The following is a 27,100-nucleotide window of genomic DNA, read 5'->3' on the forward strand; positions in this document are numbered from 1 at the left end:
CACTTTTCTCCCCAAATATGTAAGTACAAAACATTAATGCTTGTTGGTTTTGCATTGCAATATGCCCCCAAATTTGGTTTTATTTGCTCTGCCAGAATAAATTTTCCTTCCAGATCAATTATAAAAATGTTAAACGAGACTATATTTGGCACCTATTAAACTTTTTCTAACCAGAAGGGCTCATCAGCCTCTATACTTTAGTTTCCTGTATTTAAATAAATTGTATGTACAACCACATTTATTTGAATATCTAATAGGTGCAAGTCACTGAACTCTCTGGTCCTTGAATAAATAATATACAATATTCTTTAGTATGGAGAATTAGAAGAGTTTTAGATTTATGAAAAGGGCCTAGAAGTCCAAGTAAAACATCATGTTTTAGTTTTTTCTTCTGTATTGACTTATTTATTGCCTGCCACTCTCTAAGCCCAGATACGTACTTCCAATCATCCTTAAGAATTCTACAGGAATCCTTTTATTCACCAGTCCAACATCACTGTTTTTGTAATCCCTGACACCTCCCTCCTATCACCCTGAAGAAGTCTATAGAAATCCTTTTATTCATTAATTCTGCCCTTTATTACACATACTACTATAGAACCTTAGAGCTGGAATGAATCTTAAGATATTTCTAAGTGTAATTCCCATATACCAGCTTTATATTCACCAATAATAAAACAAATCACTATAGCCAAGTATAGTATTTTACTTCTTTACCACATCAGCACGCCATATTACACATAGTACTTACTTGTACTCATCATAGACTTCCTGTTTGGGCAGTGAAGTCTCAGGATGTTCCTCTAGGGTACTCCGAATCCAGGAAAAGGCATGCATTTGTTGTGCCCGACTAGATGACATGGCATTCTGATCACTAATAGAATGAAAACATGTTTTAGCTGACCAGACAGCAATTCACTGATAATTTTTGAGCTAGGCCTAAATGTTCCACTAAAGAACTGTGTGCAAATATACTATAAATGACCAAACCAAACTTAGGACATCTAGTAGATAATTGTCCACCTATGGTTGTGAGCTGTTTTCTACAGCTAGTTTAAGACTGAAGTTACTGCCCTGCTCCATCCCTTCCCTTGCAGGTGATGGAGCACTGACAAAGTATTTGTTTTGGTCAAAATCACCTTTAAGTGGATATTTGAAATATCCACTTAAATGCTCATGCATTTGTTTGTTCATTTGCCTACCCTTACCAAATAAATCATCAAACTTTAAAACAAAAATTAATAACTTCTCGGAAATCTTACTAAAGCACAATATGCTCCAGAATGGAATTCACATCAGAGAGATCCTCAACAGACAAATTTCCTCCTACAATCCTTCCTACAGCCACGCCCCCTGCCCCAGGCTGACAGATCCATTAAACATTGTAAACTTTTATTATATGGAAGTATTATTTGTAAATAAATACCATGAAATGACACCAAAGATAGCACAAGAGAAGCTACTCTACTGGTTCTGACATCTATCTCAGCTATCTATATGAATAATTTATTTAATTTCAAATAAAACACTGAGCAAGTGTCTAGGACATGATTAAAACAGTTATAAAATTTTCATTTCATTTATTTCTACACACAGTTTAAAAAAATAGAGTGGTAAGCACAATTTGTATGAATAAAATGAATTCTGAGAAATACTTAAAAGGTTAAGGAAACTTAAAAATATAGAATGACTGAATGAACAACTTCTCTCCACATTTTCTAAATTTTTTAATGATGAAACTATAAGTAATACCCCAAGTACTTAACACACCTTCCATTTATCATGAATTCATGTTTCGTAAGGCAGTTTCACTTTATTTTCTGTTTTATATTCTCTGATGTGTTTACCTGATAGTACCTAAAAAGACTCATACCTTATTCCTTACAATACCTATCTGTTTATTCTTTGGTTTTCTGTTTAATTTTCACAATCCCTCACATACGCATAAACATATTCATCCATCTAGGAAACAAAACCCAAATTGCATGTCATAGCATCTACCCAGTTGCAAAAATAAATTAGCAAAAACTACAAGTAAATACTTAACCAAATATGATCAAGGACTAAAATGATGTATTGTTTTGCCATCATGTTTTCTAATGATTTCAGGAATATTGTAAAAACTAACAACCACAACATACACACCCATCACATATATCCTAGGGACTTCCTATAAACAACATAATTGTACAAAACCAAGAATAGATATACCTTTTCTCTCCATTGCTGAGACCAGAAGGCAGCTGAAGGTAGAGGTAGAGTTTCTCTAGGTCTGTAAACTTCTCAACTTCTTGCTATTTACAAAGAATTAAAAAGATTATTTTTAAAAAACACTCATTTTTCCCCAAACAAAATTTACTAACATCTCCCTAAAAGTTAATTACTGTTTAAATTTAAAACAGATGAATCATTTGCCAAATAAAACAAAATCTAGGCATTTTTTCTCGTCACTAAAATAACACAATTAGGTTGTTCGAATAAATTTATTGAGTGCAAAAATTTAATAAAATGGTACTTCCCTATTAGTTCTTATATCATAGGCATAAGTAAAATTATAGACCAATAGTCAGACAAAAGCTTCTCATTTTTAATCACATTTAAAGAAGGAGAGTTTTACAGTAGTTACGGGACAAATACTGAACCAGGAGTCAAGAGAAACTTTATTATTTAGTCTTCGTCTAACCATTAACTGGCTATGAGGTTTTCAGTTTTATGGCAAATTTTCTGTACAACTATAAAATGAATGATAGAATTTCTAGAATCCTTTTCTAATTTTCAAATATTTAGGACATGTGACTGGCGGTGCTACTGTTACCTGTGAATGGAACTGAGGTTAAAAACATTGAAATAAAACCAATGAGACATTACAGATGTAATTACTTGTTGGCTTGCAACAATGGCTGCTATATAGAGAATCTACCTGTAAGATTTTCTATTGCTATTGTCCTGCAACCATGTCATTTTGTCTATAAATGTGTCCTTCAAAATAATTTTTGCCTTCCTCTTTGTAACTTTTTTCTAAACTGAGTTTGCCATAATGGCTTCAAATGTGCCACAAATCCTATTATAATAAAAATATCCATAGTAAAATTCTGGTAGCCTAATTCAAGCAAAACTCCACTGCAATGAAGAATGTGGACAGATTATTAGCATTCCTGGTAGAATTTATTCTTACTTAATACAGCACTATTTAAACAGAGATTCAGTTTTTGAAAAAACCTAAAATGATACAATCAAGCCTATTCTTAGTCTCATTAGAAGACATCCACAAAAGTTTAATCTTAGAATCCATCCACATCATGATTTAACCAATCACATACAAATAGCTCCCAAATTTACATTTTTAAAACCCGGCGGCCTTATGGGGTCCTCACAAGCCCCAGCTTCAGCTACAGCCTGGGCTCCAAATCGTTCAGCTGTACCAGCACCACCAGCACCACCAGCACCACCAGCACCACCAGCACCACCAGCACACCAGGGCTATAGTTGTGAAGAAGATTGAGACCCGCAATAGGCAGCTGGTGTCTGATGGGAAGCTGGCATCTAAGTCCTTCGACTTCTTGCGTAAGTGAAAAGCTGCAGTGGCCCCTCCCAGCCTGCCCCTCCTGAGGCTGCCCCAGAGCCCTGGAGGGAAGCCTCTGTGCAGGGGAGCACGGAGAACAGGAGACCCACCTGAGGCTCAGCCCTAGCCCTCAGCCCACCTGCAGGGGAGTTTATTGCCTGGGGACCCCCCCTTGCCCATGCCTCCAGCTGCATAACAATTCAATCGCTTTTTCTTTTGGTCCTCAGCTAGCTCTGACCAAAAACAAAACAAAACAAAACAAAAATCCTACGGCCTAGAAGTATTTTCCAATTATTTCTTGCTCCAATACCTAGTAATACCAGCTATACCCTGTGTGTAGCTCTCCCCTCAAAAAAAATGAACACACATTGCCTTCTTAACTGCTACTTATCATCACCTTCTCTTTTCTAGTTTCCACAGTGTTCAGTTTTGGAGTCTGTTTAACTCTCTTGGTGCATTCCATATTAGTCCTTTATTTAGCCCTCTAACTCTGCCCCATCTTCTTCCAGTCTTTTGATTTTTCACTGCCACCACAGTAGTGTAGGTCTTCAGCTGTCTTTCAACAATAAGAATAATTAATTTGCTTATCCATTACTTGTGTTTCTGCTATGTTCCACAAATGGCATAAAATAACTATAAGCCTATACCATATATCACAAATCATACAAAGAGTGAACAATACAACATAGATGAGTAACACACCACCACCACAGTTCTTGCCCTTAAGGGACTTTTAATAACACCTAAATTTCTAAAATATCTAGCTGGTTTTCCTACCTCCAATGTCTCCCTACTTTAATCTGTCTTAAATATGGTTCCTGAAATATTTTTTTGTCAAACAAATTTTTTTCTTTAAAGAGACTCTCACTCTGTTGGCCAGACTGAAGTGCAGTGGCATAACCATAGCTCACTGCAGCCTCAAACTCCTGGGCTCAAATAATCATCCCACCTCAGCCTCCCAAGTAGTTTGGGCTGCGGGTGAGTGCCACCACAGCCAGCTAATTTTTTAATTTATTTTTTGTAGTGTCAGGGTCTTGTTGTTGCCTAGGCTGGTCTTGAATTCCTTCCTGGCCTCAAGTGATCCTCCTGCCTCTCAAAGTGATGGGATAGTGGGCATGAACCATTGTCCAATATTATTATTTTTATTTTATTTTAATGTTTTTATTTTTTTATTGAATTTTAGGTTTTGGGGTACATGAGAAGAACATGCAAGATAGTTGCATAGGTACACACGTGGCACTGTGATTTGCTGCCTTCCTCCCCTTCACCTATATCTTGCATTTCTCCCCATGCTATCTCTCCCCAACTCCCCACCCACCGCTGTCCCTCCCCTATTCCCCCCAACAGACCCCAGTGTGTAGTACTCCCCTCCCTGTGTCCATGTGTTCTCATTGTTCAACACCCGCCTATGAGTGAGAACATGCAGTATTTCATTTTCTGTTCTTGTGTCAGTTTGCTGAGAATGATGTTCTCCGGGTTCATCCATGTCCCTATAAAGGACACAAACTCATCGTTTTTGATTGCTGCATAATATTCCATGGTGTATATGTGCCACATTTTCCCTGTCCAGTCTATCATCGATGGGCATTTGGGTTGATTCCAGGTCTTTGCTATTGTAAACAGTGCTACAATGAACATTCGTGTGCATGTGTCCTTATAGTAGAACGATTTATAGTCCTTTGGATATATATACCCAGTAATGGGATTGCTGGGTCAAATGGAATTTCTATTTCTAGGTCCTTGAGGAATCGCCACACTGTCTTCCATTACCCACTTAATCACAACAATGACAATCATATTAAATTCAGAGAAGATTATAGTAGTAAAATATCTATTATTATGAGCCGTGTCTGAGAAAATGTAATAAAAAGATAATTTTCATCACTAAGAAACAAATCTCCTACTTTTGGAGAAACCTTGGATTCTACGTAACTTTCAAATTTTAAATATACTGGACAAAAGAATACAGAATAAATTCCAGAACATAGAAGAAATATCAGAGAGGTGATTTAGAAGACATCCAAAAAAAAGTTTTGAAAAAGAGGCCGGCACAGTGGTTCACGCCTGTAATCCCAGCACTTTGGGAGGCCGAGGTGGTCGTATCATGAAATCAAGAGATTGAGACCATCCTGGCCAACATGGTAAAACCCCATCTCTACTAGGAATACAAAAATTAGCTGGGCATGGTTGCACAGGCCTGTAGTCCCAGCTACTCAAGAGGCTGAGGCAGGAGAATAGTTTGAACATTGGAGGCGAAGGCTGCAGTGAGCTGAGATTGCGACACTGGACTCCAGCCTAGGTGACAGAGTGAGACTCCATGTCAATTAAAAAAAAGTTTTGAAAAAGATCAAACTCAGTGTCCTAATTTTTTTTCAAACAATGAAAACTTGTAACTGTTCAATTACTGTTTTGATTGCCATATGCAGTACAACACACAGAAGAAAACATTTGGAAAGTAGCATGAAACTGATAATAACAAAATTCTGTAAAGCAAACCGGAAGAAATGACCCAGGTGTATCGTGACGGCATTTCAGTCCAGCAAGGCTTGGGCTCACCATCAAGATTTCTGGTTTTGGATATACAGTGTCATTCACTGTTAATAATTAGTGGCTTCTAAAATAATGCTCACTGGTTTAGGTGAAGACCCTAACCTTGCTTGATTATCAAGGCAAGAGTATCATGTGGCAAGTATTTTAAACATCAGATTATTTGATCTGCTTTGTGAAGATTTAAATGATAAGAACTGAAAGTTTTCTGTTATGTTGAAATTCATTGGTTGTCAAAAAGAAATACCTTTGGCTAGATTTATAAAATAAATGATAATAGTATTCTATTTTTGGAGCACCTGAGAAAAGACCAACTGCAAAAACTTTAAAAATTATAATTTCTTATTCAGCCATAAAAGAAATGGAATACCGATACATGCTACAAAATAGATGAACCTTCAAAACACTGCGCCAAGGGAAAGAAGCCAGACACATATCATGCGATTCCATTTATTAAATATCCCGAATAGGCAAATCCCTAGGGACAGAAAGCAGCTTAGTGTTTCCCAGAGGCAGATGACTGCTTAAAGTGTGCTCAGTTTCCTTTTGGGGTGAAGAGGTTTTGAAACTAAATTGAGGTGGCACTTGTACAACACAGTGAATGTACTAAATATCACTAATGATAACTTTTATGTGTTTTACTACAATAAAAACTCTAATTTTTACAGAGCTTCGCACATTTGGCAAACATATCTGATGATTTGAAGTAAAACTTAAATAACAAGAAATTATCTGTAGACTTAAAAGTCTTTACTTTCTTGAGTTGGAAAGTTCTCAAAGAAAAGTTAAGTTTCAAATGTAGGGGAAACCTCAAATATTATTCCAGTCTGTTGTATGAGGTAGCTTATAATTTCATATTATTGCAGTTGAAGATCTTGCCTGAAAACTCATAAAGACCTCTTTCTCACTTCCATCTTTGCAAAAAGATATTAAAAAGGAATCTTTGAGCTCAAGTTTGATTTATATATCTAACATATTCCAGTAAAATATTTTGGAGAATTTTTGGTAAAATATCCTTGGTTATTCCCAGCAAGTGAGCCCACCTTGCATGTCATCACCCCATTTTCATAATCATAGATTTATTAAGACAGTTTTTCTGAACCTTTAGCTATGAAAGCACAACAATGCTACAAACTTAGTGATGATTGAGATGGTATTTTGACCTTTCGCGCTCTGGATAGAAAAGCTTGTAGCAAACAATCAGATTCAACATTCATTTTTATATCATGTGATCGAGGGGGAAATGAAGGCATAATGTAAGATCAAGTTGCTTTTGAAGGTTCAAGGTGGAGTTTGGTATTTGAATCATGCCATTCAATCCCTTCCCTTCTAAAACTTTGGCTGATAAAAAATACTGACCTAAGAACTACTAACATAAAGCCATCTAATCCTTCTAAGAGGTACAAGTGAAGTGGTAAAGAGAACATGGGACAGAAACAGTATTCCATTTGCTTACCTATATTTCTCAGCCTACTTTGCAGTTAGCTTGTAGTTATGTAATTATCATGAATCTGATCACAGTGACATAATTCACTACTCAGCTGACATATTTGAGAATCCATGTGTCATCCCAACCCACTTCCCCTCTGTGGCACTTGGAAGCCATGTGTTACACTGGTGAGGCTATAACAAGTTGGCCTTTCTGTCAATGTTGGTTCTGAGGAACTATTTGGAGTGGTGGTCTCCAGTGATTTCTGCTGTATATAATGCAAATGAAAATACATTTTTGTGGTTAGGCCACTGGTATTTCAGGCTTAGTTACAACAGCATAGACTAGTCCATCATGATTAATATAGAAAATTATACTTTTTCCTCTAGCAGTTTGGAGAAAACTGAAGAATCCTGTTTATAAATGCAGATAAAAATATGGAAACAAGAAAGTCTCCTCCCCATAATAAAAAAGGCTTTCATTCATTCATTTTTTAGAAGAGTATTTAACTTATTTTGAATTTCAAATTGATACTAAACAAGAATATAATTGCATTTATCAGAATAGGGTACAGGCTAAAAAACGGTTTCGAAGCACTAGTTTAGAATATACAGCCTTCATCCTCTCTTTCAGTTAACTTTTACTTTAAAAAAAAAAAATCAGAAACTGATGAAAAGTTCAGCTCTAATAAGTTTAATATACATGATCTTGCAATATGTCAGTCTGTTCCTCTACTTTGGGCCACAGCATTTACTCAGGAAAGTATGCAGCTTATCCTCAATTAATCTGATTGTTTACTGTTATACTGACTGTTTACTACAATTTACTGATTGTTTCCAAAAATGTTTTCCACTGTCTGGTTATACCACCCCAACTATAATGATCTGGTTTTTCCAAACTCAATCCACCTGTGAGACAGAATCCTGAAAGATAAGACAGAGCCAGACAGAAACCCTTTCAATATTTTAGTATCTCATTTAATTGTTAAAAATTAAAACTACAAAGTATTTCAAACATAGTAGAGAATGTGCACATGCATGTGTCAATATACACATTTACAAGATGCTAAACTTTTGCCATATTTGCTTTAGATCTTGGACTTTATCTATTTAACAGCTTATAGAAATAGTATCCTATGGAACAAAACCACAGTTTGTTCATGTCTCTACTGATAGTAAGTTATAACAAAGTTTCACTATTTCAAATAGTGCTGCAATGAAAATCCTTTATTTGTGACTCTTGTGGCCTGTGTGAGCATTTTTGTCTAAGGCATGTAACCTGAAAGTACAAATATCTGATAACAAAGAATGTATATAGTCAACCTTATCAGATATTTTCAAATTGCTCTCCAAAACTTATACCAATTTATGTTCCTAATATCAACACTAGAATTTCTCCACATTCTTGTCAAAACTTGAGTTTTAAATTTTAGTTACTCTTATGGGTATGAAAAAGTATATCATTGTTTTATACTTCTCTGATTGATGATGAGACCAAATCTTTTCATATTATTTATCATTTAACAGAGTAGCTCTAAAATTTTAACATGCACAAGAATCACTTATTGAGTGGGTTAAAACAGACTACATGGCCCCACTTTCAGAGTTTCTGCTTTGAGTAGGTCTGAAGTGGGGACCTGAGAATTTGGACTTCTAACAAGCTCCCACCAGGTGATGCAGTCAGAGGATTACACTTGGAGAACCACGCTGTTCAAGGAACTGCCCATTCATTTCTTTTGCTCATCTAAATATGGGGATATTTATCAGGCAGTCTGGATGCTAATCTTCTAGTGGTTTTAAGTGCTGCTAATATCTTCTCCTAGTTCTGGCCTGTCTATTCATTTTGTTTTTGAAGTCTTGTGATGTCAAAGTTTGTCTTTTCCAAGCAGTCAAATGTATCAATCTTTTCATTCATAATCTGAGCTTTTGGTCTTTAGTTTTTGAAATTTTCCCCTGTTCCATTGTCATAAAGATAGTATCCTATATTTTCTTTTTAAACTTTAAAAATTTTGGTTTTCACACTTGGGCCTTTACTTGCTCTGGAATTTATTTTTCTGTAAGATATAAAGTAGGGACCTAACTAAAAATTGTCCCAGTATCACTTATTGAGTATTTCACACTTTTTCTACTGATTTTTTGTGCTATGTCTATCATGGGATTCTTTATTACAGGTTAAAAATAATGCCATTTTTATGTTCAGCATATGAAAATATCTTTCTCTGAGCTGGTATTTAATTTAGGAAAAAAAACTAACAATTTATCCTTAAGATGGTCATATAGCAAAATGTATGATTCACTGACTCTTCCAGAACTTATGTCATAGAGACTTTTCATATAAGAATATCACCTCATAACTGATTAGCAGAGTAATAAAAGTAACTTTGATGAAGCTTTTATAAATCTGAGGTTAACAGGCAAGTCTCCTACTGACAAATTAATAATAAAGAATAAGCCATATTACCTAAGACCTATAATAAGGATATGACATACATTTATATATATATATAAAATAGATGAATGAAGCAGCTGTTACTTGAACTTCATGTCTATCTCAAGCTGTAAGATATAGTGGGGTAAGGCATAGGATACAGAATTAGAAGACCCGAATCTGAGTTCCAGATTTGCCACTCATTAGCTTTGTAATATTAGGCAAGCTGTTTAAGCTATCAATTTCAAAATATAAAACACAGTGACAAAATGCTCATAAATTTTTGTGATATAAAACTTATAATAGGTATTGTTATGTAAATGTTATTTAAAAAATATTAAATTGCTTAAAATCAGATCTCTGGCAGAAGGGTTTATAATTCAAATTCTATCAACTAGTATAGAATCTTTTATGTGAAAAAGTAAGGCATTTTAAAACATTTAAGAAAAAAAAATTTTTTTAAAGAGATAGGGTCTCATGCTGTTTCCGAGGCTGGAGTGCAGTGGTACAATCACAGATCACTGTAGCCTCAAACTCCTAGGTTCAAATGATTCTCCTGCCTCAGCCTCCCCGAGTGCTAGGATTACATGCATGAGCCACCATACCTGGCCCCTTAAATTTTAATTGTTAAATATTAATTGTAAATATTTATGGAGTTCAATGTGATGTCTTGCCATATATTTACAATGTGGAATAATTAAATCAGACTAATTAATAAATCCATCGCCTCACATATTTTTTATGTAGCAAAAACATTTAAAAGCCACTCTTAGAACCTGGACAACATGGCAAAACGCTGTCTTTACAAAAAATACAAAAATTAGCTGGTGTGGTGGTGCATACCTGTAGTCTTAGCTACTTTGAAGGCTGAAATAAAACTGCTCGAGCTCAGAGAGGTTGAGTCTGCAGTGAGCCGGGATTGTGCCACTACAGCCTGGGAAACAGAGTGAGATCCTGTCTCAACAAAACAAAACGACCCCCAACCCAAAAAACTCTTTTCACAATTCTGATATATGCGATGCATTATTATTATAATAGTAACCATTCTGTGCAATAGATCAATAAACTTATTACTACTGTCTTACTGAAACTTTGTACCCTTTGATAAACATCTCCCCTTCTCATAACCCTCCCCGCCACCTCTCAGTCTCTGGTAACCATCATTTTGCTCTCCATGTATATGAGTTCAACCTTTCTAGATTCCATATATAAGTGAGATCACGTATTTGTCTTTCTGTGCCTGGCTTATTTCACTTAGTATAATGCCTTCCAGGTTAGTCCATGTTATTGTAAATAACAGAAGCTTCCCCTTTTAAGGCTGAATACTACTTCATTGTGTATATAAATCACATTTTCTTTATCCATTCATCTGATGATGGACACCTAAGTTGCTTCCCTATCTTAGGTATTGTGAATAAGGCTTCAATGAACTTGGGAGTAGGTAAGGCATCTTTAAAAATTTCAGGACATGTTTAGCCTGGTAATCTCCACTAACTTGGTCAGAATACCACAAGAGCAAGGGTCCTAGATTTTTTATGTAACAATCAGACTTGATCACACGTCATTGAAGATCATGTTACAGAAGTACTGGCTTAAGGTGAGTGTACAAAGGGATAGATACTATTTTTTTCCTGAGCTATCAACATACAATTTGAAGTTAGAAAATATTTCTGACAAGAGCTGTGCTACTAGGGAGAAAGAAATAATCCATCTAAGCAGAATAGATCAGAAATAAGTTATCCCAGGTTCAGTCGGGAACAAAATGTGTAACTTTTCATTTCTCTTCTTAAAGAAATATCTGAAATAATATTCTATATTGCAAATACTAATTTTTTGGTGTTCCTGTTTGCTTAGGACATCTGTTTCTGAACTGCCAATACATATCAGATGGATTGCAGAGAACCAAATAGAGTTTTCAATGTCATATTACCAGAACTTAAAGACCTTTAAGCAGCTGGTAAGGAACTATGTTTTCATTATTTATTGGCATACTATGCAGTTTAAAAGTAGTCTAAATGGAGAGATCTGCTCCTGTTTTTAGGGATCATTGTGAAGAAGTGAAGCATCAGGTTTAAGCCACAACTTCACAAATGTTAATGAAAAGTGATTTCCCTCATTTGAAATCTGTAGTGATTTGTTTCCTGTAATGATAGTCTACCTTCTTGTGTTATTCTGTTTTATCTTTTTAAGCAAGGTAAAAAAAATAAAATATTCTGTTTTGTTTTATTTTTTTAAGCAAGGTTAAAAAACTGGGAAAGGGCTGATGCTTATAAAGAGCATAACAATTATTTCTTCACTGAGGAGCTTTCATGCAGATCCTTGACGGTGAAATTATATCTGAGGATCATTATTTCCAGAAGCTGCAGAAATGCTTGTTGAGACTTATAACCACCTTCCAAAGTACTGGCCAGGTTGACAATAACTGAGTTCTGGTAGAAGATGACCAAAATAATTAGTCCATGAAAGTTTTCAAACTGGTATCAGTAGTTTTCTTTTTTTTAAGTTTTAATTTAACTTTGTATTTGGAATAGTCAGCTTAAATCCAGAAATGTAAATAACCAAGTTTAACTGTTCCTTCAGCTGAGTTACCACATATAGAGGGGGCATAAGTACACTAATAATTATGATTAAATTTTGTTTGCCCTTGATATTTTTAAGCAACAAAAACAAAACTAGAAAAAAAAAATTCTAATTTTCCCCACGTCAGACGACACTGATTCAGGAGTAGTTTCTAAAAGGACTCTTCTTCACCAGCATCACTGACAGAAGGTTCAAAAGGGAGAAAGTATAAAGCTTATTCTGTAGCCTCTTTAAATTTATGGAAACAATCAACATACCTGATATTATATTCTCTGAGGCCCCAGCAGTAGTTCCACAGGATTGAGTAAGGAAGATAGAGAAGAAGGTCAGGTATGAGGACTCTATTTTCCATGCTTGTTGCTTAGAATTCTCAATTTTCAGCAATTTTAGTGTCCTAACTTGTTATGACGACCACTGGAGGTAGTAGGGATAAGAGATTTTCTTTTGAGGGCTACCTACTACAAACAATGTGAGGGGTAATGTTTTTCTCTTCTCAGTTCCAGAAAATATAAATCAAATGGGGTGAGTAATTTTTATTGTAGTTGTATTATTGAGGATTTGTCCTTCTATTTGTAAACCTACTGAACTAGGTATATAAATGAAAATGGCTTAATTTTCTGTTCAGAATATTCTGTTCAAAGATAAGGAATATGATCTGAGTCAATTTGAAAGACATCAGTACTTAGAGAACACCTAAGGAAAAGTGAAGCAATGCTGACAAGCAAACCTGAACAAAACCCAAAACTTGTTTCTCACAATGTTTTCTTCCTAATCCTGCAAGATGACCTAGAACATTTACAGCCATGTAAAAACAAGCTAAAAAAATTTTTTTAAAATTCCCTTTCAACTTCCTTCAGCTATAATCAAGCCTGGAGAAATTCCAACATGAAGAAGCCCCATGGGACTGCAGTGTTAGCACTGACAAATTCCTACTCTAACTTAGCGATATTCCTAAGTAGATTCAGTGCTTAATATTGGGAGGTTTCTGCACATAAAATTAGGAATTGATTATATTATAAAAGAAAAAAAAGATATTTCCAGGGACATTCACTGTGTCTAAACTGGTAATTTTTATGAATGTGCTCTAAAATATATTTTGGTTTTCTTACCTATTTATATTTGCCTGTTTAATACTTTTTAAAAACTGAGTTCATAAATTGATGATAATAAAAAGATAAACCCAGGAAAGGAACACAACAAGGAATTTTTCAGAACTTAATAGTAAAAAAGGAAGCTGAATCTCTGCAACTGAGATAATGAATAACATGGTCGAAAGTACCATAATATCATAGCATCTTTGGCTACATAAGTGCCAATGTAACTAAGAACCAAATGAAATGCGTAGACAAGGGCATACTGCTAAAACACTCATATAGAGGAACTAGGGTTCAAATAGCCAGAGGGTACCAAAGCCAAAAGATTTGAGTCCCCTTGAAATAGAATTCAAATGAGAGCCATCTTAAGAAAACTTCTTTCCATTGTAAACTGACCTTCATGGGATCATCATGTAACATTCCTCTAAATTCGCTCCAAATCACTCAGGAGAAGGCCAGGTTATTATCAACGTTTCTGTGTGCTATCCGAAAATATCCCAGGGTTGTAATAGCAGGTGAGGATGGGTGGAGGTATCAGCAAGAAGGATAAGGTTTAGATCTTTCTAGTCACTGTGCTTTTAACTTTTTGCAGCATGGAAAGAAATCACAGTACTTGACAGCCCAGCTACCATGATGCTTCCAGAAAACTGGATTTTTACTGGATTCTTCAAGATTACAAAGCTACAGCCTTAACAATAATGTAGGCCATGGAGAGAAAAAGTCAATTCTTTAGTCCCTGTTTTCTCCGTTCCTAGTAACCTCTCCTCCTTTTCTCCCCAAGAGTTTACTTTTCTGCAAGTTTGAAATGACTTAAAATGCAAAGATAGAAAAATTAGAATACTATAAGAATTCATTTGTTTCCTATTAGAGCACACTTTTGTGTATTATGTCATCCTTTGAATATAAAATATTAATGAAAATTGCATTTCTTTCAGGTAATGATGAGAGACTGCCATCATATTTTTTCCTATTCCTAGTTGAGAAAATGTAATAAATTTGAAAGCTAGTTGACAATGGTTAGAGCATTGTTTATAATTATGAAATACAAAAGTTACCTGAACTCATTTTTTGGGGCTCAGTGGCAATTTAGTCCAGTTGAGTTAAGTAACAGGAGTAAAAAACGAAAACATTAATAACTATGTTTTCCTCACATACTAAAGGAAGATAAAATAACTCAAGTGCTTAGTGTAAAAAAAAGAGAGAGTAAAGGGTTTAAGATCCTTTAAATAGCATGGCCTTAGACAGATTATTTCTTTTTGTGATACTCAAAAACAAAACCAAACTAGCTATTCAAACCTGGCCCCACTGCCAAGTTTTCCCACTCAAGTAAATTCTACACAGACATGCTCTATATTTTGAAAACTGCCTATTTCTTCTCCACTAAGTGAATGAAAAGAAAAAATAAGATTCTGAGATAAATCTTACTAACAGTAACTCCAGTGCCATATCACAAAATAAATCCGATCTTCTAACCATGAGCCTTTTACAAGCCATAACATGTTAATTTTTGTTACTTATTTATTTGATATATTTTAATTACTGCAAACAAAATTTTTACTTTCAATCAAGTCTTGGTCAGTGAGTTGACCTTGGTCACCATTTAGTATTCATTAGAGCAAGGATTTGAGGTGAAAAGGGATGTCTTCTCCTGTAAAGGGAAGAAGATAATTTTTTGGAATTGCAGACTCCACATCCACAACCCCTCACAGATGCAGCACGTATCTCTAGAGGGCAAGAAAGGAAGTGTGCCTCTTGTTAAGAATTACTACTATAGTGAGCTACTCAAATTTATTGCTGGGAGTATGCCATCTCTCTTAGAAGGCACCATTCTAATATTAGGTCTATTTCTCAGGAAGCAGATATCCTATATCCTAAAAGTCCAGATAGTTTTCAGTTTCCATTCAATCATTTTAGCAGTAAGTACATGAAGAAAACTGGCTTCTGATTAAAAAAAAAAAAAACTAAACCATGGGATAGACTTGGAAAGTTTAAAAATTAAATGAGATTATTCACATATATTCATCTAGCATCAAGTGCCTATTATGCTCTAGGCACTATCGTATATTTTAGTAACAGGAAGACAGACAACAAAATTTAAAAGTAAAACATATGTTACATGATGATGATAAATGCTAGGAAGAAAAAGTGTTGGGGGGGTATGTTAAACCACAATTTAAAATAGAGTCATCAAGGATGGTCTTACAGGAAAGTGAGAAGGCAACATGTTTTACACAGTGGCTGATCTACAGCAGAGACTCAAAAGAGTTATCATTATTCTTTGTTATATACCATTTTTGCTTTCTATTGACTGGCTGTTGTAATGGCTAGCTAAGGCAGGAACTGACAGTAAAGACTCTATATTACTAAGAAACAAAAACAGAGGCTTTCTTCCCATTATCTGTCCTCATCTATACTATTATGGGTCCTCAACTCTGTAAAGAATGGCTCTTACAATAACCTTGCCCCCAAATCCAAATCATCTAACACAAAAGCCACAAACTCAAAGGCCAGGCAGGTAATGCACATGTGTACAGAGGGGATAAAAGCATAGCGGGGACTGAGAGGATTAAAGAGTGCATGTCATGTTCAGCTCTTGTCATGTGAAAACAAGGGCTTAGTGTCCTGTTTTTGAGAAAACAGAAAACAAACACCTATGTTTTCCTGTGAACTTTTCTAATTCTAAAATATGGCAACCAATTCAAAATTTTTAAAACATCAGTGTGGCTCAACGAAAATACTTTAGGAACAGATCCAGCTTGTTGGTCTCAAGTTTAGCGCTTCTGGCCCATCTACAGGGTCAGGAGCTGATTCCTTACAGGGCCATAAGCACCCGATGCTCAATTTGCTGGACCACGCCTGTTTGTTTTTACCATCCAGTCTATATCTGAGCAATCATATTTTAAAATCCAGGATCTGTGAAACATACAGTACTTAATATGGAGCAGAGAGTAGGAAAGTTACACCCAGAAAATATTCTCTATTGCAGTGTCCCAGATAGGATCCTAGTGAGAACTCAGGTACCACTGAAATTCCACACAGATAACCATGATACATGAACAGACTTTCTACCAACAGATTGCTTGCACTGGCTTCCTTTGCCGATTTTAACTATGCTAAAATTACACAGGGTAGTTAGTACCTCTGCCATGACTTTTTTTTCTTTTTTAGGTTTTAGATTTTTGTAATGGACAACTCATGTGTAGCCAGAAAGTTGGTTCTTAAGGTTTATCTGATAATAGGCTTTGCTGCTCACTAAAGTAGGACAGTTTTTAGAGAACACAGCTTAGGCTGTTAATTTTGATAATTTGCCTCAGGAGTACAAACACTATGCCAGTAAAGTTGGAAGGTAGAGAGCAGAAGTCTTTTAAAGCAATGGTCCCCAACCTTTATGGCACCAGGGACCAGTTTCATGTAAGACAGTTTTTCTATGGATGGGGTAGGGTTTACAAGGGATGGTTTTGGGATGAAACTATTCCATCTTAGACCATTAGGCATTAATTAGATTCTTATAATGCACACATAACCCTAGAACCTCACATGCCCGGTTCACAATAGGGTTTGTGCTCCGAAGAGATTCTAATGCCACTGCTGATCTGACAGGAGGCAGAGCTCAGGCAGTAATGCTTGCTGGCCCGCTGCTCACTTACTGCTGTGTGACCAGGTTCCTAACATGCCATGAACCAGTATCTAGGGGACCCCTGTTTTAAAGAATTACATAATCAGTGTTTAAAACTTGTAGATACAACAACTACTAGTTTTTCGCTATACTTCTTTGCAAGAGGACACCACAGGTTTCTTCCACGGGAGAAGTAATACTTCTTCTCCCGTGGAAGAAAGCTGACTCACTGCACAATTTACTGAATGATGGCATCTGTTACCTAGTTTCAGGAAGTGACAATAACCTTAACCCTCCAGAAGCAACAGGTATTCTGGTAACCCCACAACATTTTTCAATTTTTCTCTCCTAATGATAGTCCTAAAAAAATCCTCCTTTGGTCAATTCTCATGAATAAACCCTACCCTAGTAGAGCTGACTTAATTCAGAAAGCCATATACTTACCAGTGACAAGGAACTCTTTTTACCAGGTGAGTTCAGCTGGCCTTCCAGATGCTGAGCATAGCATGCTCTGTAAAGCAGATGCTTTATTAGACTACACTAAGTCACCAAAAAGATAGGCTAACTGCATTTTTTTAAGCCTAGAAATAGTTGCCAAGATATAAAAATGCTTTCTTGTAACACTGGCCAGCTAGAGAGCCCTAGAAGATAACTAGAAAATAAGATAATACAGTCTTCCTGGAACGTACAAAATACAGACTTAAATTAACTTAAAATAGCCTCCTTTATTCCTCATTGTAAGCCTTTGATCTCTCCAGCCAGTTGATGGTGAAAAAGTAAAGAAAGATTGTTTACTTTTTTGAGACATGGTGTCACTCTGTCACCCAGGCTGCAGTGCAGTGTCCCATTCACGGCTCACTGCAGCCTTTGACCTCCTAGGCTCAAGAGATACTCCCACTTCAGTCTCCTACGTAGCTAAGACTACATGTGTATGCCATCATGCCCAGCTGATTTTTTTGTTTTTTGTAGAGATGGGATCTCCCTATATTGCTCAGGCTAGTCTCAAATTCCTGGGCTCAAGAGATCCTCCTGCCTCACATTATAGATGTGAGCCACGACACCCAGCCTAGGTTGTCTACTCTTACTTCTAAAATCTTACTAGGATTATGCTGGGATTATAGCTGTGAGCCACAACATGCAGCCTAGGTTGTCTACTCTTACATCTAACATCTTAGAGGATTGCTGTGGAATTACTGAATCCATGAGATAGAAATATTTTTCTCTTGTTTTCAGCCGAGTTCCTGGCAAACTACATGTTATTTAATTTTACATTAACCTTGCTAAACGGAACCAAAATACAGAGCCCTCTTAACCTTTATTTGTTTTAATAACTCCAAAGCAAAACTAGTCAATTTAGGGGACTCAAACATTAGAACTAGTCGAGAGATTGCTTCCTGTTATTTCTGGATGATCATGTAAAAAGTAATTTCTCTTTCTACTCTAGAAACTTGCCCTATAGACTTTACTAGTGCAAAATAGTGTGTTTCATAACACCAGTTTCATAAGAAGTTGTATGAGGAAAAGGGGGAAGAGAGATTCAGAGGGAAAAAATTTTGGACCATATTGAACATGATACACCATTTAAGACATTTTTTAATTGAGTTCATGAACGTACTTGACTATGGAACATTTTTGTTGTTGTTGTTGTTTAAAGAGATGGGGTCTTGCACTGTCACCCAAACTGTAGTGTGATGGCACAACTGTAGTTTCCTGCAGTCTAGAACTCCTGAACTCAAGCAATCTTCCAGCCTGAGTAGCTGGGACTACAGCTACCATTCCTGGCTATAGAATCTTTGGCACAACATATTCCTATTTCATGGAATTACTATTCCAAGGAGCATATTTTAGGAATTCCAAAAAAAGTATTTCCCATCCTCCTTTGGTTGACTCTCAGCAGACTAGGCCTTTTGTACACCAAATATTAAGAATTATTTATCATGGGAGGCTGAAGGAAGATCACTTGAGACCAGAGGTTGATTCAAGACCAGCCTTGGAAACATAATAAAACCTCATTTGTACAAAAAACAAAAAAAATTTTTGCCAGGTTTGGTGGTGTGCATGTACAGTCCCAGCTTCCCAGAAGACTGAGGCAGAGGGATCACTTGAGTTGAGCCCAGGAATTTGAGGCTGCAGTGAGCTATGATCACAGCACTGCGCTCCAGCCTGGGTGACAGAGTGAGACAATGTCTCAAGGAAAAAAAAGTTATTTCTCTTACATTTTAGTCCCTACTATACCTCTCAGGTAGTCCAACATAGCTGAAGTAAAATAAGGGGACTAAGTAATACAGACTGAAAAACTTTCACACTCTGCTGGGTCTAGCTAATAAATACTCTGGTGTCAGATATATCCAGGGTAAAATTTTACCTTGACTATTAAACTGATTATGAAAAATATAATCAGATCAGCTTTATAAGTAAGTGTACTATGACATTGTACATCTAAAAGTGTTGCAACTCAGGTAAGAAATTTAGTTTAAGATATGCTGGTTATTATTAAAGTAAAAATTATATTTGTACTGTTTTTGTTAAAACATTAACAAAAAAATCTATTCATAATTATGCTACTACAAACATTTTCATTTCTCTTTACTGATAAATTTTTTCATAGCTTTAAAACTAGCATAGATACTTCATATTTTTTACTTCTAGATTTCACTATTGTCTTCACGATTGTAATCAACTTAAATATCTAACATTATTTTAGCTATTTTGCTTTAGTGAGCATAAGTTTTTAAAACAGCATTGAGACAACCTGCTTTTAAAAACAGACTGCATTTAGAGTTCTTGATTACTAAAATTCAGTAAGATGAAGCCACTTTTTAATTTTTCATTTCAGATTACTTTCTATTTGGAAAATTAATTTAAGGGACATTTTCTTGATTATAAGCTCATACTTGAGAAAATTTGTAAAGAATGATATAGTATACAGCATAGCTTTTAAAAGTCTGGGCCCTGGAGTTAGATATCTGGATTAAATGCCTAATTCTACCAATAAGTGACTTTTAAAACCTTAGGTAAATTACTTAAACTTGTCTGAGTCTGTTTCTCCATCTACAAAATGATGATGATGACACATTAACCTCACAGGCAAATTATGAGGATTGAATGATAAAACATGTGAAGCCTTTGTATGCCACATGGTAATTACTCAATAAATACTAACAATAACAATCAAAGACTCACTGTTTAGAGGATATTATGTGCATATTTACTTACTTTTTGATAAACCTGTTTGTAAATAACTAACCAGTAAATATTTACTGAGCGTCTTCCATGAAAACACAATGTTAAGTACTAGGCATTCAGAGACATAAGTCCCAGCCCTTACTTCCAAAACTTATTTTTGGAGAAGAAAACAAATTAAGCTAGTGATAGCATACTACTACACAGTAATAGTTTCAATAGAGATATACACAGAGTACAAGAAAGCTGGGGCCCTTAACACTGGACAGCATGGCTAATAGGTTGTCTCATGATACATATGCTGCTAACCACTACATTCTTTTTCTTCCTCTGGTTTAGAGACTAGAAAACAAAATATGTCCTAGTTCCCCTTCCAGGCAGGAGTAGCCATGTGACATTACTCTGGAGGTTGAAGTTCCTAAAGTGGCCTTCCTGAATATAAGGAGGTATGCTGAAGAAAAAAGACGGCTTCCCTAGAAGAAAGCCCATTTGCCCTTCTTCGCCTTTTCTTGCCTTGGTCTTTGGACTAATGGCATAGTGGTACAGCAGGCCATCAATGATGTGATAGAACCAAAAATGACACAGCAAATAAAAAAGAGACTAGAACACCGGAGGCACTGCAATTATTGCATCACTCTTGAACACCTAACTCTGAACTTCTCATTTGGTGACACAAACTCTTACTGCTTTAAGCCACCAGCTGCTTCATTCTGTACTTAGGATTTTCTGTTATCTGCAGATAAATGCATAGTAGATAAACAAAGATTTCTGAAAAAGGTAACTTCTGAGCTAGTGCAAAAAAAGAAACAGAACTTATGCAAGTGAAGAAACTCAAGAAGAGCTCTGCTGGTAAAGTGAATCACACCTACAAAGGCTGGAGAGGGAGGAAGCATGGAGTGTTCTACGTTATATACCTTCCAGTTTCTTGGATGGCTTTAGCCAGGTTCCAAACTTTCTCTATCTTCCACTCCCTATGTTTAAGAACTTGAACACTATGCCCTCAGTAATTCCATATGGTGAGCATTTATTTTTAAAACAGTTAAGTTCTGTCATGATGAACATAAAATGCAATCCTTGACTAATGTTTAGACTTAAAAACATATTTACGGAAATTAAGTCAATTAGATCCACATTATGAATTTACACATATAACACCTTCAACTAAAGATGACCTGTGTGCTTATGTACCATGCACTATTTTTACACTAATTATCTCATTTAATAGTTATGACAACTCAGTGGAATAGGTACTATTAATCCTTCTTTATACCTACCTAAGTTAGGTTAGAATTATGGGAATTCAGAAAAGAATGGCAGGATAAGAATTCAACCTCAGCTGAATTTCATACGCTCAACTCTGAGCCACTCTGCTACATTGCTAGTAAGCTTTTTTTAGTTTCTAGTCTAATTGTCCTACTTCACCTGCTTAAATCCTTCCTGCATTTATGTAATAAAGTTTTATTTTTCCAAAACCACTCTGGGGATCAGAGTAGGGGTGGATCAGATTGGTTATCTCTTAACAGGTGAGTATGGAAGGAAGGGGCATACTACATTGAGTAGAGCAGGAGCCAAGGGGAGAATGACAGAAAAAGAAAAAAAAATTCTTTCCTTCTAAAAGAACACGTTATCTTTACTTACTGGTAAAAGAAGAGTAACTCCCAAAAATATTTCCCAATATTTTATAAGTGTATGGTCTCTAAAAGGTATAAATTCAAGGTGGCAACACTTCTTTGTATTTTAAACTACAGTATGTTAAATGATTGATTCATTAGTTTATATTCATTCATACACTCAGCAAATATTTACTGATCTTGTTCATCTGCCTCTGGGTATATTCCAATGCATATGTTCCTATACTTAAGCCAAGAAAAAAATAATTGCCAATTATAACTACCACAAAGGTTACTGTATCACACAAATAAGGGTATGCACAGATATCACAGAACAGAGAAATCACAGAAGGCTTTCCAGAAGCATTGGTATCTAAGACGAATCCTAAAATATAAGCAGCTATTACCAAAAAAAGAAGAAACAGTCTACATCAGACTTTATCAATCTCAGCACTCTGACATTTTGGGCTGAGTCTGTTACGGGGGCAGGAGACATCCTGTTTTGTAGGATGTTGAAAGAACATCCTTGACCTCTACCCATCTGATACCGTAAGTATTCCCCAAGTATGAAAACCAAAAATGCCTCAATATATTGTCAAATGTCCCCTAGAGACGTGGAGAGCAAATACTGCCTCTGGTTGAGAAACATTGTTGGAGATCTCTGCTGTCCAAGTAGTAGCCACTAGCCGCATTTGGCTATTTAACTTCAAATTAATTAGAATTAAAATGAAAAGTTAACTCCTCAGTCACACTAACCACCTTTCGAGTATTAAGTAGGTACACATGGCTACTGACTACCATACTGAATAGTGCATATACAATATAAAACATTTCTACCACCATAGAAACTTTCATGGATAATGCTGTTACAGACTGAGGGAATAAATATTCTCTTCTACTCCACAGCTTGCTGATAGGCTGTGGGGAGAGTAGAGAAAGATAAGGTTAGACAAAAAAGATAAGGTCTGAGTATGAAGAATCTTCCAGGCCATAAAGCAATAGGGAACCAATGAAAACTTTTAAGCAATGGTGTGAAACAAACAGAACTTTATAAAGATGACTATGATGACAGTGTGGAGAAAAGAATGAATGTGGAAAGACTAGAAGCAGAAAAAGAGTTGCAGTATCTCTAATAATTATGATGATCTGAATTAATGCAGTAGCAGTAGGAATAGACAAGAATAGAGCAACCAAGGAATTGCTGATAGGTCCTGGTAACTGACTAGTTGAAAAGCAGGTTGAGGAGGAGTTGAAACTGACTTCTAGGTTTTTAGGTTAGATGAGTCAGTACCATTCACTAAGACAGTATGACAGACAGAATAATGAACCCAGAAATGTTCATGACCTAATCTTTGAATTCCTGGGAATTTGCATTGCAAAAAGGGCTTTGCAGATAGGACTAAATTAAGAATCTTAAAATGGGAAGATTATCTTGGCTTATCTGACTAGGATCAATATATATACTCAGGTATCCTGCTAAGAGTGAGGTTTAAGGAGATTTGACTACAAAAAAGAGCCTTGTCAGAGTGATGCAATGTATGAAAGACTCAAAATGGCTTTGATGATACAGCCATTAGAAGCTAAAAAAGGCAAAGAAACATACTCTTCCCTTAGAGTCTCCAGAAAAAAACAAAATAAAACAAAAAACCCATGGCACTGCTAACAACTTAGTTTTATTCCTGTGAGACCCACATCAGACTGCTGGCCCACAAAACTCTTAAAATAATCTGTTATTTTATGCAGCCTCTAAATTTATGTTAATTTGTTATAGCAGCAATAGGAAACTAAAACAGATAGGTACAGAATTGAGGGTATGATAGGAGTTTGGCTCTGGAAAAGTTGAGTTTGAAGTATCTATGTGACATCCCAGTAAAACTGATCAGCTGACAGAGTTGGATATATGGGCCTAGAGCTTAGGATGGAGACATATAACTAGGAGTCATCAGTATGATGAGATTAATTGAACATCAAAGTAGATGAGATTACTTTGGACAAATATAGACAAAATACAAAGGAACAGACACCCTTGAAGCAACGGCCTAAAATGTAACATGAAAACCAGGATAGCGTGGCATCATAAAGGATTTAAAAAACGAGAATGTACCAAAATGGGGGGACGAGGGGTTAGCGTGTGTAAGGAAATGGACAACAGAGAGAAATGAAAAAGGGCTGTTAGCTGGGACTGATATTACCTATTATATTTGGCAGTAAGGGGTCATGATATCTTTTATAAATGTAAGTTTTAGAGGAGTGGTATTAGAAGATTTTTGTTACCGGGGTTCAAAACTGAATGGAAGATGAGACATGAGGCTAAGTACAATCAACACTTTGACTAAACTTTGACTTTACTCTTTCAAAAGGAAAAAGATAGAGTGGTAGCTAGAGAAAGGTTGTGGGTTTTAGGAAAGATTTCCTTTTTAAAGATGGGGGTAAAATTAAGCATTTAACTATTAATGAAAATAGGCCAGTAGAAAATAAGAAAATAAAGAAGTAGGAGAAAGAAAATATATCATGACATGAATTCTGAGATGGGAAGGGATGGGACCTAGAGGGAAGGGAGAGAGAGATCAGCATTCAGACAGGCAGAAGGACAACTCTTCACTTGAGAGACAAGGGAAGGAAGACAAGAACTGGTATATAACTGAGCAAATATTAAGTTAGGGACAAGAAATGGCATTAATTTAGTGGAGTACCTACATGGCAACTTCCTATTTTCTCAGAGAAGTAGAAGGCAAGATCATTTGCTGGCAGCAAGAAAAGAAGAGGTGAGTTTAGTAGCTTGAGCTAAAGAAGTCTGACATAGGTTTAGTGAAGAACAGTGCATAATAAATCACTGAAGAAACATAGGGTGAGAAGGGGCCTATATATTTTATTGAATCCTTAAAATAGCTGTTCATAGACTTCTGCATGTGGCCGCAGTGGAGCACCTGATACTGCAGCAACTCTCCCAGCTCCACCATCTCAAAACATGAAAATATAGGAAACAAGTGTTTTAAGAAATTGGACAACAAAAAGTAAAGACTGTTAGAACTGAGAGAGAAAAAACAAATGAGATGCTTCTACCTGAAGACAACTTGACTGTTGGTGCAGAAAGGAGGAACTCAAGCAGAGCAAGGCAGTACTGCAGAGCTAAAGAGAAAGAGGTTAGTGTTCAAGGTGGCAAAGTACCATATGGAAGAAAGATAAAGAAACAGCTTCAAAATCTACACAAATCCCTATGGAGATTTGGAATCTATAAGTGAAAACTAAACTGTACATATGTAGATGAAAATTCCATAAGACTGGGCAAAGAGCTACCGGTGATCTACAACTGGCTGACACATGTTCCAGTTTTGCTGAAACAAACTTCAATACACTTTAAAGAAGAGAAGAAAACTCAAATACTCAAAAAAAAACATAAAAATCAGTGTTCAGCACTAACGTAAAAATTATTAGATATGCGAAGAAGCAGAAAAATATGACCTGTAACTGAAACAAAAATCAGGAAATAAAATGGACCACAGGCTGGACATGGTGGCTCACACCTGTAATCCAAACACTTTGGGAGGCTGAGGTGGGTTGATCACCTGAGATGATGATTTTGAGACCAGCCTGGCCAAAATGGTGAAACCCTATCTCTACTAAAAACACAAAAAATTAGCCTGGTGTGGAAGTAAGCACCTGTAATCCCAGCTACTCCAGAGTTCAAGCAAGAGAACTGCTTGAACCCAGAATGCAGAGGTTGCAGTGAGCCAGGGATGTGCCATTGCACTGCAGTCTGGGCAACAAGAGTGAAACTTTGTCTCAAAAAAACAAAAACAAAAACAAAACAAAACAAAAGGCTGGGCACCGTGGCTTACATCTGTAATTCCAGCACTTTTGGAGGCCAAGGCAGGTGGATCACCTGAGGTCAGGAGTTAAATACCAGCCTAGCCAACATGGTGAAACCTTGTCTCTGCTAAAAAAAAAAAAATATATATATATATATAAAAATTAGCTGGGCATGGGGGTTGGCGCCTGTAATCCCAGCTACTTGGGAGGCTGAGACAGGAGAATCAATTGAATTCAGGAGGTGGAGATTGATAGAGATGATACAGAAAATGATAGAGAAACAAATGGTACAGATACTACAATTAGCAGTCAACGAGGGAATTTAAGACAAGTATTTACGAAAGAAACAAAATGAAGGATATAAAAAAGAACTATAAAAAAGTAGAATTTCAGGCCATGCACAATGGCTCATGCCTGTAATCCCAGCACTTTGAGAGGCCAATGTTGGGAGATAGCTTGAGGCCAGGAGTTGGAGACCAGCCTGGCCAACATGGCAAAACACTGTCTCTACTAAAAATACAAACATTAGCTGGGCATGGTGGCAAGCTACTTGGAAGGCTGAGGCAGGAGAATCACTTGAACCTGGGAGGCGGAGGCTGCAGTGAGCCCAGATGTGCCACTGCACTCCAGGTTGGACAACGAAAGTGAAACTCCTTCTCAAAAAAAAACAAACAAATCAATTTGAATTTCTAGAACTGAAAAAATATAGGATCTAGAAGAGAAAATTTAGTGGCTGGGATTTATAGTAGATTAGATACTTCAATGTAAAAATATGAAATATGATTATATAGAAATAGAAACTATTAGTAAGTACAGAAAAACTGTTTGACAAAAATCAGCATATGGCCAGATGTGGTGGCTTGCGCCTGTAATCCCACCACTTTGGGAGGCCAAGACAGGCAGATTGCGAGGTCAAGAGATACAGGCCATCCTGACCAACATGGTGAAACCTGTCTGTACTAAAATTACAAAAATTAGCTGGGCTTGGTGGCACAGGCCTATAGTCCCAGCTACTAGAGGGGCTGAGGCAGGAGAATTGCTTCAACCTGGAAGGTGGAGCGTGCTGTGAGTGTGACTGCACCACTGCACTCCAGCCTACGGATAGAGTGAGACTCATCTCAAATACAAAAAAACAAAAAACAGCATGTAACTATGATTAAAAAAACTCTTAGCAAAATAGACACAGAAAGTAACACATTTAACCTGAAGAGTATCCATGAACAGGCTAAAATTGACTTCATA

At 36.3% G+C, this 27,100-nt stretch overlaps 1 protein-coding gene across 16 annotated transcripts in view; it reads right to left on the reverse strand.

Annotated features, from left to right (window-relative positions):
* RFX7 (regulatory factor X7) overlaps positions 1-27,100 on the reverse strand; it is a 166,456-nt gene that overhangs the window by 58,662 nt on the left and 80,694 nt on the right. For 9 of the 16 annotated variants that reach the window (XM_054239678.2, XM_078334273.1, XM_054239675.2 and 6 more), the window contains 2 exons: positions 2,212-2,294; positions 752-874 (listed from right to left, as the gene is read on the reverse strand). In XM_054239678.2, coding sequence (XP_054095653.2) covers positions 752-874; positions 2,212-2,294 — 206 coding nt within the window. Of the gene's footprint in view, positions 1-751; positions 875-2,211; positions 2,295-25,111; positions 25,178-27,100 lie in introns of all 16 variants that reach the window. The other 7 variants (XM_054239676.2, XM_078334271.1, XM_054239677.2 and 4 more) reach the window with 1 other exon arrangement.

This window comes from Callithrix jacchus, chromosome 8 (genome assembly GCF_049354715.1).
Source record: "Callithrix jacchus isolate 240 chromosome 8, calJac240_pri, whole genome shotgun sequence".
NCBI classification, from domain to species: domain Eukaryota; kingdom Metazoa; phylum Chordata; class Mammalia; order Primates; family Cebidae; genus Callithrix; species Callithrix jacchus.